The 19,281-nt window shown below is 40.8% G+C and overlaps 1 protein-coding gene across 4 annotated transcripts; it reads right to left on the minus strand.

Annotated features, from left to right (window-relative positions):
- Positions 1-244: 244 nt before the first annotated feature.
- On the minus strand, positions 245-15,679 carry ncaldb (neurocalcin delta b). Of its 4 annotated transcripts, none has more exons than XM_062409824.1 (4): positions 15,448-15,679; positions 4,397-4,829; positions 2,655-2,760; positions 245-2,378 (listed from the first exon to the last, which is right to left on the minus strand). In XM_062409824.1, exons 2-4 carry the CDS (start codon positions 4,772-4,774, stop codon positions 2,284-2,286), a joined length of 579 nt encoding a protein of 192 aa, XP_062265808.1. In that variant the 5' UTR covers positions 4,775-4,829; positions 15,448-15,679; the 3' UTR covers positions 245-2,283. The 4 variants fall into 4 exon arrangements, with proteins under 4 accessions (XP_062265808.1, XP_062265807.1, XP_062265809.1 ...); XM_062409823.1 differs by having other exon boundaries at positions 4,397-4,832; positions 15,448-15,676; XM_062409825.1 differs by lacking the exon at positions 15,448-15,679 and adding an exon at positions 14,874-14,911 and having other exon boundaries at positions 4,397-4,832.
- Positions 15,680-19,281: the final 3,602 nt, after the last annotated feature.

The raw sequence follows: 19,281 nt of genomic DNA on the forward strand, positions 1-19,281 counted from the left end.
AGAGAGAGAGAAATGTTGGGGTCATAAAAGTCAGGGCCGAGGGTTTTGAGCATCAGCTCAATTATCGCGAGTCAAACTGTGGAGAACATGAATAGTGAGATTTCATCCTCTACGGTTCATGACTCATAACTTTCATGGCATCAACCAACCGACAAACCAACAATGTCATTACTCCGGTTACGCTGTTAATGTGGTGAATTATATCCACGTTGTGCTTAAATAATAAAAATAAAACACCATCAGCCACTTTTCCCATTTTGCCTTTATTTTAAATGACAAAACGGACATCCTACACAGCAAGTTAACAATACAAAATCTACAAAATGATACAGTGACAAAGTTTTGTTTTGTTCGACAGGTAACAACTGTACAGTGTAAATGGATACAATACTGTGTTTTTTATTCTTTTATTTACTCCTCTATATTTGGCACTTGACCACAAGATGCTATTGAAGTGAACGGTGGGACTGGCGCCCCTGATCACCTACTTGAAATGTGCAGATACCCACAGAATTCATCAAAACGTCTTCTTCCCCCTAAGTCGTTACTCCATTACCTGTGAAAACTGCCTGGATCGGATGTTGCTTTCAGAGCAGCAGGTGTTAAATAAACAGGATGGAAGCAGTAAAGAGTTATCAGGAAATCCTGGAAACTGACACAGTGGCTTTTGGTTTGTTACTTGCAGTGTTTTTAGTTCTGTCAGTTAAGTGTCGGTTCCTGTGTGTGGATGTCGTCAATGATTTCTGGCGTCTTTGTCGTCGCTGCAGCACAAAACTACACAATTTGTCCAATTGCTCCACAGATGGCAGATAAAGATGAGATGTCACATTTGCGCTAAAGCGTGAGATTTTCAGACATTACCGTTGATTGTTTTGTTTTCACACTTATCACACAGGATATCTTTTTTTTTAAACTTAACGACTGCAAACCTTTTACTGGCTTCCAGGGAAACATGAAGTCAGCTTTTTTTTCGGGGGGGGGGGGTTCAGGAAGGAAAATGTTTGAAATCAGACGCTATTTTTTCTCTGTTAACAGTAAAAAGATGCTACTTAAACTAAATGTAGCTGATGATGCTTGAAGTTGAATGCACAGCAATATGTGTGGTCCTCTCATTTCTTTTTAAAACTTCCCTAGCATAAATATGAGTGAATATACAGTACAATACTTCTTTCATATCGTCACGTAAAAGAAAGGGAAAATGTTAATCATGACATTGCAATAATTTATACGTCAAAATCATCTTTTTTTTAAAGTGAATCTCTTCCACTGCAGCAAAACGCCACAGTGTTATCACAGAGTAAAAGAATATATAAGCACATACTATATATTCATATAACATCTATCCTCTTTTTAGTTTTTGCTCATACACTTGTTTTAACCATCATTGAAGAAAGAGAATCACAGCTCGGTACGTACGTCAAGTTCATGTATTGATCAGTGAAGTGAATGTGTGAATGTCTTTGTTGTGTAAAATGTGTGTGTGTATGTGTGTTTTTTTTGTGGACACAAAACTTGGCATAAAAAGTCACTTTCGAAGAACAGATGGCGTGAATCTGTGGTCAGAATATCCCCCTTCATTTTGAAATCTGAGTTTTGGTTTTATGTAACGTTCCTCCTGAATATACAATAAAAAGAAATCGTTCATCCCTTTTGAAATCCCTCTGATTAAAGACCAGCCACACGCGGCCATAATGCAAGCTGTGGACACTCGTAGTCCCTGACTCACGCTCTTCATTTCGTCCAGTGTCCACGTGGAGTTAGATTGGAATACTATTTAAAGTTGTCACGCAAAACAACCGAGTCAGATACAAGAGAGAAAAAGGAACATTTCCAATCCCTTTTAAATTCAGGACAAATGCTTTCAAAAAAACATCAAATAAAAGAAATAAAAAAAAGAAACAGCAAACGGCTCAATGTACCTCATCAATCTGGTGGATCCTCCTCACTGGCCGTCCTCTCAGACAGAGACAGCACAGCTCTGATTCAGTGTTGAACAAGTCCTTGATGGGATTTCAGTCCCTTGAGTTAGATTTGTACCTTATATATGAGAACCATGATGTCTGCAGCTTTTGACCAGGCATAGAGGCGCATGTACCACATGTTCATGTGAGTAAGTGGTGTTTGTTTTATGTAATGCGGCGTGTTTGTGAGTCTGTGTGCATTTTTTGTGTGTGCATGTGCCTCTATAGCTCCTATGTCAATAATCTCAGGTTGGTCAACTGGGAGAGATTTTGAACGTTTGTTAAAATAATAATAAAAATGCGATGGTAAATGTCCAGTTCTCTACTGCCCAGCACTGCTCGGGTCACACTGGAGCAGTCGCACGATGGAGGGGTCGCTCTTCGCTCCCTCCACAAACTCCTCAAGAGACAGTTTACCTGAGAGGAGAGAGAGAGAGAAGCATGATCTAAGGTGATCAAGAATATGCTGAAGAGCAGATATGGTCCTAAAAGCAAAGTGCCACTTTAACAACAAAGTTCTTCTAAATTATTTTTACAGCGATTCATTTAAGTCTGGCATCGTCTTCCTGCCAAATCACCTATAGAGATTAAATACTGCAGAGCCAAGATTTTGCAGCAGAGCATATCTGATGGATCCAGAAGTTCTAGACTTTGTAACAAATACTTTTGGTAAATTCAGATAAGAAGTCCTACCATCTCGATTTGTGTCCATCTGCCTGAAGATCTTATCTGTGCGTTTCTCAGGTGTGGACTCGTCCTCAGGCATCTTCATCACAGCGGAGACCATCTTGTAAATGGCCTGAAGACAGAGGGAACAGAGGCAGAGGAATCAGAGACAAACAGACTCTTAATGGAAACTGTAATATTATTCATCCATTTATGAAAGAGTTGTTTTTCTTTCCTCTGACCATGTTTTACATCAGTTATTTTAAGCACAAATGCAAGGTTCCATTAGCTGGCAAAGTGCAAAACAAACATCCTAAATATGCATATATCCTGTATAATATATCCATTAATCTAATCTACTGACTCTTCTGAGAGGAAGGGACCGTTTCACTGCACAGAAACCAACAGGAAGTAAGAATGTCTAAAAGCATCCGCAGCAGATGGAACTTTTTAATATTGTCTGTGAGCTGTTAAACAAATATTTTTCAAACCCAATTCAATAAATACTCAAAAGCTTTACAATTCAATAACTACAGTAAACATCTGCTGCTGTGAAATATAATTCGAGCCGCACCAACGGAAAACTTGTTTTTCCTTTTCAGCCCCGTCACTCCTGTACTATCGCTCCTCCCTGCTCTCACTCCTCGTCCACTGATCTCCTGCATCTGTCTGACAGAGTTTCCAACCTCAGAACAGAATTTCCCCTGATCACTCAGAAAAGTTTTTCTATTTCAACACACGCACCAGAACAACTGTGCTAATCTGCATCCACCACACAAACACCACCACCAGCAGTCATTACGAGCTGCAGACATTAACTACATTCATTATCAGCTAATTAGCTACTGTATTGATTTTTTAAGTAGTTGATCAATCACTTAATCTGCGAAATAAAAGTCTGATCCGCTGACAGGGAATCGTAATCATTTAATTAAATATAATGATGAACACCGCTTAACTACTGTGTAGCACAGACCAGCAAATGAATTATAATATTAACGTTTCTGTCAATTAATTAATCAATTCGTCAGGTAGATGTCAAAATCTGGAAACATAAGTTGATTAACTTGCTCATTTCAGGGATTTATCTAGCAAATATCTGATTACAGCTTCTCAAATGTGAGGACTTGCTGCTGGTCTTTGTTTTAAATCAATTAAATCTGAGCGTTGTTTAGATTTGGACAAAATCTGTGAATTTGAGAACGCATGTTGGATTTATGGGTACATTTTATGTAGAATTACAATCTATTAATCAACCTAAAAGGGCCTGGGGCCTGTGTGAGAACATCAGTTATTCCGTGGCTGCTGAGGAAACTATGCAGGGACCTATAACAATAACCACACGTTATCTGGTTGTACCGCTGAGTCACTGTGAGGATCAGAGGAGGGACGCTCCCTGATGGAAATACACCACACGCTGAGTCTTATTTAGGGACGTCTCTGGACCCGGGAGGTCTTTACTGCTGGTTTCTAAAATTAGATGGCATCTGTTTCCCCTGCTGCGGGCAGTCACATGGTGTAGAACACAGAGGCATATGGATACATGACAGAGCAGCTGGTGTGGATGGCTGAGCAAATTGTTGCTTTGCTGCAGGAGCAGTTTAAAGACCAGGGAGCATGGTGTTACTACAATGGCATGCGGTGGCTGATGGGAGCCCGAGGGCTACATGAAGCTAGAGGAGCAGAAAGTCTGAACAGATGAGAGAACAGAGGATGGAGAGAATAAAGCCAGAAAGCAAGAACAAGAGAGACCACTACAGCACACCCACCGATACTATCTCCAGCATCTCTGCCTTGCTAATGTATCCGTTCCCATCCAGGTCGTACATGCTGAAGGCCCACTTCAGCTTCTGGTCCAGTCGCCCACGCGAGGTCACACTCAGGGCAATGATGAACTCCCTGAAGTCTATGGTCCCGTCTCCGTTGGCGTCAAACGTGCGGAAGACATGTTCGGCGAACTTGGAGGCGTCGCCGTAAGGGAAGAAGTTGGCGTAGATCTTCTTGAACTCCTCCATGGACAGCGCGCCGCTGGGGCAGTCCCTCAGGAAGCCCTTGTACCACTCGGTGATCTCGTGCTCGGTGAAGTCCGTGTTGTCCATCAGGTCCTGCATGACGTCAGGACGGAGCTTGCTGTTCTGTTTGCCCATGGTCGCTGTTGGTGTTGAGGCTGTGACTGAGGTGCGACAGCGGCAGGGCTTTTGACTGCTGAGGAGGAAAATGAAAAGGGTTGTTAGAAATCATCTGAAACGGCCGGAGTTATTTCGATATGGGGGAAGGACGGTGATGTCACAGTGGGAAAAAAGTACACACACATTTAACATGCCTCATAAAGGACACCAATATCTTCTGTGTTGCTTTCTTTTTCTAAGGATGATGTTACTGTTATTTGTGAAAACTTTACGACACAAAAAGTCCTGTTTCATACATATTTAATTATTTGAAATATGTAATTTAATTGCTTTGTACCCTCTTGTATTCTAGGCTATACGTTAGTTGACAAATCAAATATATGGGCTTATCTTCTCTTATCTTGTTTGTTCACGTTTCATGACAAATTCAACTAAATGTTATCATAAAAAGAATGACAATACGCCAGATAAAGTTGAAGCAGTTTGATATAAACTGAGCGTTCTGCAAAAGCAGAGAGAAGCTCAGTCTCTCAAACAGCTGCAGCATGAGACCACCAAATGCTTTCATTTGGCAAAACTAAGACACACAACCACACCTACACTACAGTGCAGCACACACATTGCTGATAACCCTGATGCATGCGACATCATCTGTGCGTGCATCTCTGCAGCTGCAGATTCTATTTCCGGCAGGAACACTGATGCACACACATCTACATCTTCTGTATAAATACTCAAGGTGGTTAACTGACCACATTTGAGTCTATAACATTGTCAATTCTCAGCCTTGTTTGTTCGAGCTGATCTAGCAGTGTGTGTCTGAATCACATTCCTCTGTAACAAAAGTTGAACTTAACACTCAACAGTTCATCCTCTAACCCTGCAGCTGATGTGCTTAGCACTCTCCCCCCGTCGGACCGCTAGCTGCTGCTCGGCTCTCCGAGAGAGAGACAAGGGAAACCGTTCTAAGTTGAGCCGAGGATAACGACAGATAAAAATCAGCAATGTTAGGTCAGGCCAAAGCAAATCACACCAGTGTTTGTTCCAGGAAGGGACGTAGACATCCGTCACTTCTGTGTCTTGAGTTTGTTTTACTTTGTGCAAAGAAAATGTGAAAGAGAACAGATGGGGCCTATAATCTAGACAAACAAATCAGTTATTGTCTTATAAGGACTATGCACTCTGTACTGTTTAGCCTAAATCCTAGAGCAAAGCATTCCTGGATGAACTCATTTTAACCCTTACCAAAGTCCTACAGGTACGGACCAGCATTTTTCTTTTTAAATAACAACCGTTGACAGTTATCAATCACTCATTAATTTAGCTGATCCATTGACTGATCAAGGCTAACTGAGGAAAGAGCCGTCATGTTTACTAGCCAACACAGTGAATGCTTCATTGGAAACGTGCTCTTTTTGTAGATTCAAAACTAATTCAACTTTAATTAAAAAAGGTTCTGCTACGATGGCAAATTCCTGAGGAAACACTTTGGCAGAACTGTCAAAAACCATGCAATCAATACAAAGGCAGAGGGTAATGGAAACTTTAACATTATTATTATCATCCATGTCATCAGGGAACTTTGGCATTTTAAGTGAAACTGTGACAGAGACTTGTAAGGAAGTGAATCCAGTGGTTTGAAGTTGCCTGTGTTGTCATTTGTTTTGCTGCCTCGTCGTGTGCCTTTTTTTTTGCTCACATACGCACAAGTTCCATAAACAGCCAGCTATAATCCTTTAATTAACTCAGAGCTAACAATGGGCTCTAGCAATGCGGCAGCTGCCTCTAATGCTGTTGCCTATAGTTGACTTTAATGTGTGAATACTCGAGCAACGAGAAAAGGAGATTAACACATGTTTACAGGTTTACACACATCGCTACTGGAGCTAAACACATTAGCAGCTGCAACGAGCGTCCAGTGTGAACAGACCATAAGAGTGTGTGTGTGTGTGTGTGTGTGTGTGTGTGTGTGTTTGTCTTTATATCAGAACGATGAAAACAGTCTGGACCTGATGCTTTGATAGACGAAGGTTAAAAAAGTGGAATCCTAGAGTAATCTGTTTAAAAGGCTGTTACAAGCATATGAATTGAGAGTAAGCACAATGCATTTGTAAATTATCTTCAAAGTTTGGTTAGTTTGAATATTATCTACTTGGTCTGGCTCTTTCGGTCTAGTTTGTTCTTCTTTTTTGCACATTGCACATTCATCCCACAAACCACATCCCAATCAAACACAAAATTGAACAGACACAATGTGAATATGTAATTAGCCGACCTTGTTGTGTCTCTTCTAAAGCATCTTTAAGACTTTTCAAAATTTTCTGCAGTTTTAAAGATCATTTAAAACAACTTTGTCTCTTAAATTAAACAAGAAGTTGTCGTTCTGCAGTAAAACACACGTCTGTGGCTACTCTCCAACGAGTAGGAGGTTTTTGTTTCCGTTCCTTGTTTTCACCAAGGATACCAAGTGTGTATAAAACAACACAACCCCACAGCAACCAGCTGAAGCGATTGATTATTTCATTCATAGATTCGTGCTTTGTCTGGTCAGTCACATCCTCTGCAAACTGCTTCTTAAGTGCTTAATGGATTTTGGAGCATTTCCATGATTATTGAGGCTGCATTGTCATGACAACTGACTATAGAGACGCTTTGTTTTTGACAAAAAAAATGATTATTTCACAAATCCCCTTTAAGTTGGCTTGAGTTATTGTTTGTTTGCTTTTAGCTTCAGTTTTAATCACACAGATTCAAGGCAAGACTGTTTAGTGTGGACAAACAGAGCCAAGTAAAATGTTCCTCCATTATTCTAAACAAGGGAGATGAGGTTAATTAGTGTTGGTCTCAACAACAACATGCATTGCAGGATGTATCTAGTCGGACGATTGACTTTTGTTACATAGAAATATTAATCTATATTGATCTGAGGATGATCTATTTCCAATTGATTTGTCTATAAAATCTCAGGAAATAGAGAAAAATGCCCAAAAGAACAAGAAGACAAAATTGCCTTTTCTTTGCTGTTCAGTTATAAAAACAATATGACTAATTTCCTAGTTTCCTCCAACAAAGAAAAGCAGCAAATCCAATTAGTGTGAATAAAATAATGTTTAGCATTTTTGTTGATATATAACCAACGCTTTATTTTAAGTCTCCATATTTAGCATTTAGAAGCAGGATTTTGCTAAAAAAAATAAGTTATAGTTTATGGGTTAGTATAAATGGAATTTTGATGTACACTCAGACAACAATTGACAATATCATCCGGTGTACTCTTTGATCATACATTTTTTTTTTTTATCCATTAAAGTTTTAGCTGGTATCTTTAGTCAGAAAGGAGGCAAAACTACCTCGAAATATGATTTCTTTAAACCTTGCATTATGTTCTGACTTATGGAATTCTTCCTGACCTCACTTATTACTATATGATATCATATGATGGGAAATGGTGGGAAATATAATCTTCCGATTGTTTCTTGAGCCCTATTATTTGCAGAGATATCTTGGAAAAGGTTGTAATTTAATTGAACCAAATATTAAGCTCACTTGAGGAGCAGGCTGTGTATTCATTATAGGGCTGACCGTTCGATCGCCAGCTCCACACTCCGTAAGGGTAAAAATAAAATCAATTTGGCCAAAATTAGTGCCCATCAAATTAAAAGAATTTAATTAATTCTATCCCCACACATAATTATTCTCCTTTCTGGCAGAAGGTATGAGTGTATTAAATAAGAAATGATGGGAAGAGGGCTCAGACCTCCACTGAACATCCCTTTGACCAGTCACCCTAAGAACTCAGCTATTTCTGGCTCTCTTGAGATCACCGTCTACATTTAACCACTAAGACTATTACCTGCTGCTGCTGGCAGACCTGTGATGGCACCATTACATAACTGAGGCTTTGACAAGCAAACACGTCACGTGGCTGAGACAAGTTTCTACCTTGACCACGTCCTAAGGACCTAAGGTCAGGACAAGTGAGTGGACGCTGGTTTAACCTCCTGGGTCGTGTCTGAGAGTAGAACAAGCCTGAGTAAAAGGCGGTGACCTCTGGGTGGTCAGGTATTAACAAGCAGAGAACAGGCTGTCACTTTCTGTTTCTAATGACACCGACGGTACAAACATAACCATTTGAGTATTCCACCTGCTGAGCGCTGAGACAGGCTTAACTCCTGAAACCACAGAGAGAGAGAAGCTCAGAGGGGGAACCATTTTCTTATCCAACCACTACTGACAACAACACATGAACAAAGAAACTACAGTTATGGATTATTGGAGGCCAATACCTTTATTAAGTTAAATAAATATTAAATATATCCATACCGATATATCAATACTCATGAACTGGTTTTGGTGTCAATATCAAAGAATATTTTCTCAATACTGCGGATTGAGTGAATATGAAGATTTTTTTCATTTAGGAGAATATATAAGCCTGCAGCCAATTATTTTCATTACCAGTTATGCTGTTGATTGATTATTTCCATGAAACCTCAGGGACGTTAAGTTAAAAGGTGAAGTAGATATAATCCCACACTGTGACGACAATATTTTTATTCGTTAGTATTTCAGTACAAACCTCTGCACTGCAGCACTCGACCCCTTCTTGCTACTTGAATCAAAAGCCCTCCACACAGCGTTCATTCCAGAACATCTTGTTGCCCGCTTACATAACACCCAGTTGTCTCCATTTATATCCTGCAGGTAAATCTTAACACAAGTCCCACAGATAATCCAGGAACAGGGAGAGCCAAAGAGAGGCTGGAGTCCCCACAGGGGACCACAATGGCTGCAAAGAGCCTCGACCACAGACAGTGAGCACATGAATGAAACATTCATAATGCAATATGATCCAACTGTCACCAGGGGGGAGGGGGGGGCCTTATCAACCTAACAGGCAGACAGTTCATAGACCTAAAGGTTTTGTAATCTGTTATATTCACCTGTAGGGCACAGTCAAATAATTTTTTTTCAGCTGCGGTATTAAAAACTTTTCAGATATGACTGGTTCAGACCAAAGAAAAAGTGCTGAGTTCAGAGACACATGATGCTGAGGATCGCTATTTCGTCTGATTATCCGAGTGATTTATCAGAAATTTTGCTTTGCCTAATCTTAGTTTGCAAGACCTCAGAGGTGTTTGTTTTATAACCACAGTCAGGGGTCACAACATCTGCAGCTTTATTATTGGTTAAACCTATTTTAAATGTTGTTCTTGGGTCTTCTCCAATACATAAGCACTTTGTAACCTCGTTTAGATAAGTGCCATGCAAATAAAGTTATTATTATAATCAACATTAAACCATAACTTTTTTGTTTACTGCACACTTACCATTTATTTTACATCTTTACACTTACAGCTGTAATGTATCGATGCAGAATTCTTCATTCTTGATCAATGTCACTCAAGCTACTCAACCTGTCAGTGCCAATAAAGTTGGCTTTAAGAGTCTAACTCTTACTTTACTTTAGCAAGGATATCTTAATAGGTTTGTGGTCATTTAAATGAAATGCACATGTAACAAATACATACGACAGCCATATGTGTGACTCTGGGCTTGCTGTATTTGAAATATATTTTTTTAATTCCCTCTCTACAAGAATGTGAGAATTACGACTTTCTGCAGAAAAACATGCGAGTAATGAATGGTTTATTTAAAAAGACCTATTTTAAGCTTCAACCACATTGTGTCAACGTCAGAGGGTTGAAGCAGCTCATACTCCAAAAAAGGGGGGGGGAAACCACAGAAGAACATTCAAGTAGCTGAAAGTGATGCAATGCCTCTATAAACTCATTTCAAGTATTTTGCCATTGCTACAATTTCTACAATTTGTTTTACTGCAGATGACAAACTGTGTTGTCATTTGGTGCATGAAAATGCCCCATGAAACCCCAGCAGCGCAGCCTCGTCGGCCTAAGAGTGTGACCTTCAACCTTTCATTCAAAAGATAACCATCGGTGTCATTCATGCACATTGAAGAACCGTGCAAGATGTAAGATACTGATGGGGTGACAAACTTTCTACAAACACGAGTGAGATACTACAGGATATCGAAGACTCGACTCGTGACAACTCTTTTTACCTCAAACTGTCGTATAAATGTGCAACAGACACATAAAAATGAGAGATCACAAGCAGTAAATAATCTGAGGTTTTAGCAATGTGGCCAATATGAACTGCAAACTGACTCATTCTGGTTTTCTCATCTGTGCCATTTTGGCTCGGATTTGACTATTTCTAGAACTGATGACCTGCAGCTCTTGTCATCATATAGTCACACCATGTACTCCTGTTCCCTACTCCTGGTCGTGTTCTGGCTACAGCCCCGTTTGTGATCACATGCCTGATCTGCAAACATGTGATGGCTATCAGAAGCTGCTGCAGCATGGCATTGCTCCGGGAGCAGCCGTGCTCACGTTACAAGTATCATGATCAGCGCTGTTCACTGTGGCGTACTTTGGCGGCTCCTTGAATATTTGGCTGCAATTCTATCTCCTGTTTTATTTAGTGCAAGGTCAGAACTGGTCCGGACTTTATCCGTAGTCTGAGGGTTCTCTGCTAAAGGTTTGGTTCAGTTGCTGTCGGAACATACAACATCACCGGGCACTGGGCAGTCAGTAAAATGTTATGACAACTTACAACAACAACTAAGTCAAGACATCTCGGTAAAAAGGCTTCTCAAAGCTAAATTAAGACTTAAAATAACATTGTGAAACAAGTAAAAGCAGAAGTAACCTAGCTGAGTTGTAAATAAAATGAACTAATGTTACAACAAATGAAAAAGCAGCGAAAGCGACAATGAATTTCTTAAGACTTGTTCTACTTCATCAAACAAGGGCCACATCAAATACACTTGTAATTCTGTGTTTGTGTGTGAACACCAAGACTGGGGGTTTGTTTGATGCCGACAGCAGAAACATTATTGAGGAGTTAAGAGGTGAAATATCTCACCGACTAATTGATTAGTTGAAGCAAATGGCAACTATTTGGATTGTCAGTCAAGTGTTAAAGCCATTTTTTAAAAGGCCACATGATTTACCACTTCATGGTTTCACACACCGTGGACGAGACAAATAAATAACACAAAACACACCTAACCAACAGTATGCAAAACACAAACCTGCGAAAACTGGCGCCGATTAAAAAGTTTAAAACGCTTGCTCGATAAAAGATTTTAATTGATTCACACAAGCTCATTCTTTGGAAATAATAATGGATTCAACTTCATCCTTTGATGAAGATCTTCTCCTTACTCGACAAAAGAGAAGGGATCAGATTTGATGAAAGGATTTTGGCCTTATCTATTTTGAATCAAAAATTGTGGATCATCAGCAAACCTCTCTCCACGCTGACAGCAGCCTCACCAACACTCCCTCACTCTGCCAGTTAACAGAACTGTTCACATAATACTGGTATCTAAAACTGTCAACAAACCTTCCTGTCCTTGGCTTTCAGCTACCAAAACAAGTTTGTTAACACGCTCAGTGACAACTGGTAGTAACCAACCTTTATTGTGTATTTTTGACACCTAATGGATCTTTAGAACAACTATGCCAAACTTTCTCTGGTGCACGTATCTCCAACGCAAGGATTTACTGCTTCCTCTGTCATATATGATTTAGGTGACCTGGGTAAACTGAGATTATTTATGTAGACTAAATGATTAATCAAGAAATAAATCAGAAGGTTAAACTAATAAAGTAACAATCAGCTGCAGCCCTAATCCAGTTGTTTGGTGTTTCCTGTCCAGCGGATGTTCGTAAACCACAGTTCATGTATATTTAAAGATACTTTTCTCAAGTATTCTTTCTTTGATGCAGTCTTAAACCACTTCTTCATCTTCTTTAAACTTTACTAGAAATCCCAACCGACGAGTCATTGAGGGACCTGAGGCAGCAACCTCATCATAACAAGCACACATGAGCTGCCATTGTCAGCCGAGGAGTGTTGTGTGTCAACGCATTGCACAAAACCACAACCATCACAGAGAGGACATTATGAGGCAGCAAAATGAACAAGATTATTAGTGTCCCCGACATTAACTGCAGGAAGGCAGGCGGAGCTGCGGAACAGATGTAGTGCTGGACAAACACACACAGACACTGGCAGTTAATTGTCACTGATTGCACACACAGGCAGAGCGCTGTTGGCTTTACACCGAGTATCTAAATGTGCCTTTCTCTCAAACGGCCTGTTGAAAAGACAAATGCTGCAGAGATGTAAATGTCAATCTGTCCCATGACTAAACATCTCCCACCCACTCCACCAGTGGTATCTGCTGCACAGCACGCAAGACATGTGGTTTTCTCTCCGATGACATTATCCGTGCATTTCGCTCTTTGTATCTCAGTCTCAGAAGCTCTTGCTCTTGCTCTTGCTCTGTCAACGTCTTTTGGTTTCTACAAATCACCTTCCCCCGACAGAAGTCTAATTCAATTCAGAAAGAGCATCGGCTGCTTCTCAGACGAGCCTAACTACAGAGGATGCTGCCAGTGTGGCCAGTCTGGCCCAGAATGAACCCACAACACACCCACGCCTTCGAAAATAGATCATCTGTTTAAATTTAGCGAACATTTGTAAGCGTTCAGCATCTTGAAATGTTTGAAGGGATGGTTCTGACACCAAGGGGGCTATTATCTTGACTCCACCCTTGTGACAGCACCTTCACAGGTCTTTAAACGTTCTTGTCAGGGAGAGGGGAGGAGCTGTATAGTATGTTTCATTTCAGACATTTCCTAAAAACTAATCGAGCCTCAGAGATTCAAAGACAGGAAAACCTAAACAGTCTGTGTGAGCAAAACCTCTTTCCTCTAATCTCCTTCATCTGAATTTGTTTTATTTATTTCTCTCCATCTGTGTCCACTCACGTCTTTTTTACGCCCCCATCTCCTCTTGAACAGTTCACCGGGACCAACAGATGAAATCCAACCATGACAGGTTCCTGTTTACGTCCCACAACAAACAACGCCAACGGCATTCAACCACCACAAGCCACCAGGCCAAAAGGAGTAAATTTGCACAAGGACAAGCCAGGTCTCTTAATTCTACAGGCCACTTTGAGAAGCAGCAATCTTGTCCTGAGTCTCTATAATCCTCAGTTCTACTTTAGCTGCTCGACTGATGGAAACCTGAAACCAGCAGGGTTCACTGTTACGGCAAAACTGACCATTGTCCTTACTGATTGATCTAATTGATCTACTCTACATAGCACAATAAAAGGAGTGGACAATAAGCCCAAAACTTGAATCAGTCTATATCGTTAAATATCATGATAAATATCATGGGTATTAAACTTTTGTTATATTGCTGTAGATGAAAATCATTTTGCAATGATTAACAAGATTGATATATCGCTCTGCCCCAATGTCAAATGTCTCACAAAAAATATGCTGTATCTGTGGTTTTGACATAATTCTAGGAAAGTTAAATATTCAACACAAAAAACAAGTGTAGCAGCAAATCCTCTCAACTAAGAAGCTGAAATTGGCAAATGTTTGACAAATTCTTGCTTGATAAATGAAATACCTCAGTCCTAATTGTGTCACACTATTTTCTGACAATTTACTGAAAGGAGAAATTGTTGAAGTCTTCCATAACTGATCTAGAATCCTGACTCCTGCTGTTACTTCCCTCCCCCACGTAGGTCCGGGCAATAAAACCATACCTATTTATTGCATGTCAATGGCAACAGAACAAAAGTCCAATATATATTGATATATTGCTTGTGCAAATGTTCCACTTTCAATTTGTAAAAATGTGCGGCTTTATGTGTGTTAGTCACAGTCTCTGCTCATGAAGGGGAAAAAAACTCAACCTTCACAAATGAGCTTCTTTAAACTTGAAAATAATACTGTAAACTTAACACGTAATTATTACTTATCGAAATAAAATTCGATATTATTGTCGATGGTTAACTAGATTTTGGCCAAATAATCCAGCCCTAGATAAATTTACATAGAGAGAAATGTAAATGCACTGAAGCCCATGATAATGACACCTAAAACTGTATTATTACACTTTGCTGTTACAATGTATTATTACACTGTAGTATTACAGTGTGCTGTTAATGTACACACACGAGATATTCATTGACAGGAGGACAAACAGTTCCACTCACTTATCAGAGTAACGCAGCAGCAGCTCAGTGAAGTCTATCCACCTCCTGCTTTAAATCCCCTGAGTGACGGAGGGGACGTGTGTGTGTGTGTGCGTGTATTTGTGTGTGTGCGTGTGTGTGTCTTTGTGTGTGTGTGTGTTGTAATGAGATGCCCTCTCTCAGGACTCCTCTTTCATTTCCTGTTCCTCGCTCCAACATGGAGAAAGTATAAAAACGCGAACCAGCTCCTCTCCTCTGCGGCTCAACGCAGAACCAGCAGAAGCAGCTTCATGTTCCCATGAGGAGCGGGGCTGAGGCTTCATCCGCCCGCTAGCAGCAGCAGCAGCAGCAGCATCATGGTGGTGCTGCTACTTTGTATTGTAGAAGTTACGGAGGAGGACACGCTTTGAGACTGGAGTAACTGTTTAGTACCACTCCAGTAGACTCGGTTTGTTTGGTGGTTTGTAAACATTGAGTCTGTGTGAAACTCACCTGAGCTCCACGCGAGGGGAAGAACAACATAACAACAAAACAACTAGACAAAAGTAGGAAGCGGAGAAAGCGCGAGGGAGGGAACCGCTCAGCGACAACTTACCTCGCGGTGAAGTTGCGGTGACGGAGCCGGCGAGGAGAAGCTCTAATGGTCCATTACCTCCTGGTTACCGTGTGTGTGGGGGGGGGACGTGTCTCACGGACGGAGGGAGGGGAGGCGACAGGTCGCAGGAGCCACACGCGGAGCTTGGGGGGTTCGCCGGCGGCTGCTCGCAGTTCGAACTCCGGGAGGATGTTTCCTCCAGCGGCGGCGCTCACTCCGCTTAGCCCCGCAGCCGTGACGTCAGAGCCCGGAGCCACGTGGTGCGGCAGGTGGCCAATGGGGAGCCGCGTTGTCCTGGCAACAAGAACTCGGTGTCTCAATGGCGAGTTGGTGTGAAAGAAAAAAAACACACAAGAAGTTTGTTTTCTGACGAGTGGAGTCTCAACACAACGAGTTTTTATATAATTTATTATTTAGTGCTTTTTCATTATTATTTGTATATTAGCACTAGCAACTATGTGGTAGTGGGCTACGTCTGTAGTGCTTTAAAGGAGCTCTATTGGCGTGGCCATATTTAGATATGATAATTGTATTAACAATACATTCAGCACACTATTTCAGTGAGAGAGTAAAAAGAATAATGAATTGAAGGTCATGCATGTAAAATTCTATGAGTCACTATTTTGTTTCATTTTTAAATGACATACTTGTTTTCAAACAGCTAAATTTGCCACAAAAACGATGTCCCCTAATATCAGAATTCTCAGAATCAGAATCAGAATCCTTTTTATTGCCATGTATATTTGCACATACAGGAAATTGCCTTGGTGTGGTTGGTGCACTGTACAAACAACAATATAAAAACAACAATATCGACCAACAATATATACAGTAAGAGAGTTACGTGCGGTTCTAAGGTGCAGAGATTGGTGATAGTGCCAATAATATAGTTATAAATGATATGCGAGGGTGGGGGGGGGGGGTCAGCAGTGTCAGTGTGATGCAGAGTCATTGTGATGCAGGGGGATTGTTTGTGAGCCCCACTGCCATAGGGAAAAAACTGTTCAGGTGACGCAAGGTTTTAGTCCTGATGGCCCGGAACCTTTTTCCGGACGGGAGTCTCTGGAACAGGTGGTGACCGTGATGGGAAGGATCAGCAATGATCTTGCCTGCTCTCTTACTGGTCCTGGAGTGGAACAGGTCCATGAGAGCCGGCAGGTCACAGCCGATGACCTCCTCAGCTGACCGGATGATCCGCTGCAGTATGCCCTTGTCCTTGGCAGTGGAGGCAGCAAACCAGACGGTGATGGATGAGGCGAGGATGGACTCAATGATGGCTGTGTAGAACTCAACCATCACTTTCCGCGGCATGTTGAATTTCCTCAGTTGCCGCAGGAAGAACATCCTGGGCCTTCTTGATGATGGAGGTGATGTTCTCCGCTCATCACAGGTCCTGTGCAATGATCGTCCCCAGGAATCTGAAAGACACAACTGTTTTAACTGTGGAGTCGCAGATGGTGAGGGGGGCGGTTTGGGCTGGGCTCCTCCTGAAATCTGCTACCATCTCTACAGTTTTTAAAGCGTTCAGCTCCAGGTGGTTCTGGCTGCACCAGAAAGCCAGGCTGTTAACTTCCTCTCTGTAGGCGGCCTCGTCCCCATTGGAAATGAATCCAATAAGGGTTATGTCGTCAGCAAACTTCAGGAGTTTGACAGAGGGATGGCTGGAGGTGCAGTCTGTCTCTCTCTCTCTCTCTCTCTCTCTGTCTCTCTCTCTCTTTCTCTCTCTCTCTCTCTCTCTCTCCCCCTCTCTCTCTTATTTCATCTTTTCTTTTCTCTGTTATCCTTTCTTTTCAATATTCACAGCATCATCAAGTGAAAGAAAAGAAAAGAAATCCATGATTCAGAAACCCAGTGACTGTCGAACATGTTATTTTTCATGATGATTTTTTTATCGCATCTTTGTTTTTATAATGTGTCATAATAATGACACAATACAGCTTTTCCATTTCTTGTAGTACTATTTCTCTCCTCTATTTACACTTTATAGCTCCTTCCCCCCCCCCCCCGACATTTATAAAAAGTATCATTTTGAATCACTAGCCAAATATGCAATAAAATATTAAACTTAAAATGTAGCTTTTGTTGTATATTTATTTCTTATCTCCCAGCAGCTTGAATGGTGAACATTTAAATTATGTATTACCTCTTCTCTGTTCTATAATGTTGTGCCCTTGGGATGTCAATGAAGTTCTGCTTGTACAACATTTCATTATTTGACAAAAGATTTAGCATTGAGCTTTGTTTGACCTCGCATTCAGCAGCATCTCCTCAGAGGATGGAGACTGTTCCTGCAGCCTATTTTTGGTAATAAGAATTTATCACGGTTTTAAGATATGATGCTGATTAAAAAACTAAAAAACTAAACAAATAAAAGCATCTCAAATATTTCAGTAGGAGAGGAGAGAAGATATTTCTCGGCTGTTTGCCCAGCCTTCATCTGTCCTGGGTTTACCTACCCACATCCACATCCACGTCTGATAATGCTATAATGCAAATCTATTGTCATGCAAATTCATTTTCAAACCACCGTTTTGCCTGTTTTAATGAGGTGTATTTGCAGTCTTTCCTTTTTAGTGACTCATATTAAATCCTTTTTTAAAGACTTTACTTTCACATAATCAGTGGACCTGCTTTGCACTCATGCCCTCCATTTGATATGTTCTGCTCGAGTGGCAAGCTTGCTTTACTTCTGAGTTGTTGAAGATGAGAAAGATTATGATGATGATGACAACCACCAAGTATTTGCTGTGGCCCAGTACAGGTGTTCTCATGCAGGCACATTGAAAGCCATGCTTTGCCTAAGATGATTAGTGGAAGTCAAAGCCACAGGGGCTAATACAGCCAGTGTGCCTTGGAGCTTTTTCTTAATGGCCTTATAAAGTACACAGAGGAGCCGGTCCTCTGGTTGACTCAGCAAAATCCCAGCCACACTGACAGATAGATAGCTCAGTGATTCATTGCACTCAAGAAGCAAATATAAAAGATTGATTTTAAATGTTTGATAAGCATTAATGACACAGGCTTGCTAAATCATCTTGCACTCTGACATCAAATTTACATTGCACTTTTCCTTGCAATTTTTAAAAGATGCCAAATTGATGGCTCATAATGAAAAAATGTACAGAGGCTGTATTTCAGCGGGAGTGCTTTGGATGGTTAATTAGATTACAAATGTGGACACTGCTGTATAGTGACATTGGTTAAAATGAAAGTTTGCATGATGCAAGTTTGTTTGAATACAGCAAAGATGATGCATGCATTGATAAAATAACATAAAATTGGGTTGTCGGTTTGGACACATTTTTGTTGAGCATGCCATGTTTTGTATGTATCTTATATTAAATAAAATAAAATGTAAATTCTAAGGTCCCCAAAAAGTCCACAAAAAGCAAAAAAAAAACATGCAACCTTTGATCATAATAAAAAAATGCATAAAACCTTAAATTAACAACGTGAAAACATTCAGGCTTTACAACAATGCAAATGTACAAAACCAGAAAACTGCAATGGAACATCAATTAATTGATTATCAATGATCATGAGTCTGGTGGTGCAAACTGAACGTAACAACAGGATACACTGATGCCTGCGAGGCTGATGGAACCCGACAGCACCAGTGCAGTGTCAGGGTGAGTTTCCCAGTGTCATGGTGGCGTTGTAAAGCTCTTCTTCTCTGTTATTGGCCTTTAACCAGCAGACAAACATTGTTACCCTCAACAGAAAAGAGAGCTCATCAGGGAGTTTGACCCTGAGGGAGAGTACCAAGAGTACCAAGAGGAGCAAGCTCTGCAACCTCTGACTAATAGGTTTGCATAACATTGATCGGAATGGCTG

The sequence above is a fragment of the Platichthys flesus genome, chromosome 17 (genome assembly GCF_949316205.1).
Source record: "Platichthys flesus chromosome 17, fPlaFle2.1, whole genome shotgun sequence".
Classification (NCBI taxonomy): domain Eukaryota; kingdom Metazoa; phylum Chordata; class Actinopteri; order Pleuronectiformes; family Pleuronectidae; genus Platichthys; species Platichthys flesus.